We start from the raw sequence: 1,662 nt of genomic DNA on the forward strand, positions 1-1,662 counted from the left end.
TCGCAGCTTTTCCAGCTCTTGCCGGTTGGCTCGTTAAGTTTGTTCCAAGTTGCGGGCGTACGGGTCGACGAGTCGGATGTATTGATCAATCTCCTGGTAGAATTTGTACCATGCAGCTGGATTTTCGCGGACATGGTTCTCAAAGTTTTCGACAGACTGGGTCTCAGCGGGAGGCCTGGGAAATGCGGGCATTCCAGACATGGTGACGTCTTCAGATTGCACAGGGATACTGGACATAATGACACACACCGGTTCCTTTGGGGAGGAGCTACGTAGTGTCACGGGACGGACAGGCAGGCAGGAGGAAGGGGTGTGTGTAACAGAACAGAATTGCTACTGGCTTGCTATTACTGTACAGGTACAGGATGAAGACAAGACGTAGCTCAAGGAGCTACAAAACACAGGGAAAACAGCAGGTCTATATACACAGGCTCAGGTACAGGCAGATATCAGTTACCAGGGGCAGGCAGGAATCTAGATCGGTCAGGAATGCTAGGCAGTGTTAGGGCCAACATAGGCCTCTGCCTGAGGCCAGCATACCTTACCGGGGCTAGGGCTAAGAGGTCACATGACCCACTTTCGTGTACATAGTTTTCGTCCTTCCTAGGACCTTCTTTCTTCTCTATCCTTAGTGTCTTGAATGAGACCTGCACTAGATTGACGGCCGACCTTTGTAGCTGTGCCTAGTTTTGAGGTCATAACAGTCCGATAGAGCCGACGAGCAAGAAGGCGACGCACCCCAGACGCATTGGCATTATGTTGCCGACGGGCCTCACGGACGAAAGAAGATCGAGTTCGAGGAATTCGCAGAGAAGATCGCCAACAATCCTCAACAAGTCTACCGGGACCTGGAGTTGATCTTTGCGAACGTCCATGAGGAGGTGAACAGCCTCCGGGCCTATGAGAACAAGTACCGGGTCTCTAAGGAGAAGATCAGTGCGTTGGAGCGAGAAGTGGCAGAGCTCCGAAACCGAGTCGAGGCCCTGGAAGAAGAAAAATCGCAGCTCGAGGAGGAACGGGACGATTACAAAGCGGAATGGCGCGTCCTCGGGCGTCGGATTCAGGAGATGCAATCTGGTCGAGAAGCGGGCGTGACGCCGAGCGTCATAGCGTCCAGTACCGGGGACTTCCCAACCAAACTACAAAAGTCTGAGAAAGTCGCAGACCCTCCGATCTTTCGAGGGAAGGAAAACGGCAAGGAAGTGGAGCCCAAGTTTGAAGACTGGATCCTGGCCATGAAGCGGAAGCTTCGGGCAAATGCTGATCGGTACAACACGGAGGAGCTCCGCATCGCCTACGTGGCGGGGCGCGTTGGAGGTGAGGCTGCCGACCACCTGCGGCCTTACCTGGATGAAGAAAACCCAGCGTACGCCGAGACGGCCGACCAGCTTTTCGCCAGGCTGCAAGAAGTGTACCGCGATCCTGTTAGGAATCGGGGTTGCAGAGCGTGATAGGCTGTACAACTACGCCTGAGAAAGGTCTGAAGCGTGATGTAGAAGGAGTAGAATGTAGTAGAGTGAGTAGGATGCAGTAGGATGCAGCAGGTTGTAGCAGATTGTAGCAGGTTGTCGCAGGTTGTAGCAGCTGACCGCTGATCTCCGACACTGTCGGGCTCAGCTTTGTTAAATACATTGTGCGCTGACTAAGCAGCAACATAGCCTG

At 53.6% G+C, this 1,662-nt stretch overlaps 2 protein-coding genes across 2 annotated transcripts; one reads left to right on the forward strand and one right to left on the reverse strand.

Moving 5' to 3' along the window:
• Window positions 1-33: 33 nt before the first annotated feature.
• Window positions 34-237, reverse strand: VTN49DRAFT_6684 (uncharacterized protein; the record flags this gene model as incomplete). The annotated part of the gene is made up of 1 exon (XM_069414869.1): window positions 34-237. One exon carries the CDS (start codon window positions 235-237, stop codon window positions 34-36), a length of 204 nt encoding a protein of 67 aa, XP_069265340.1.
• Window position 238: 1 nt separating this feature from the next.
• On the forward strand, window positions 239-1,451 carry VTN49DRAFT_6685 (uncharacterized protein; the record flags this gene model as incomplete). Its single annotated transcript, XM_069414870.1, has 2 exons — window positions 239-358; window positions 705-1,451. The coding sequence occupies 2 exons, from the start codon at window positions 239-241 to the stop codon at window positions 1,449-1,451; spliced, it is 867 nt and encodes a 288-aa protein (XP_069265341.1).
• Window positions 1,452-1,662: the final 211 nt, after the last annotated feature.

Source organism: Thermomyces lanuginosus, assembly GCF_041956635.1.
Source record: "Thermomyces lanuginosus strain ATCC 200065 unplaced genomic scaffold VTN49scaffold_41, whole genome shotgun sequence".
Taxonomy (NCBI): Eukaryota; Fungi; Ascomycota; class Eurotiomycetes; order Eurotiales; family Trichocomaceae; genus Thermomyces; species Thermomyces lanuginosus.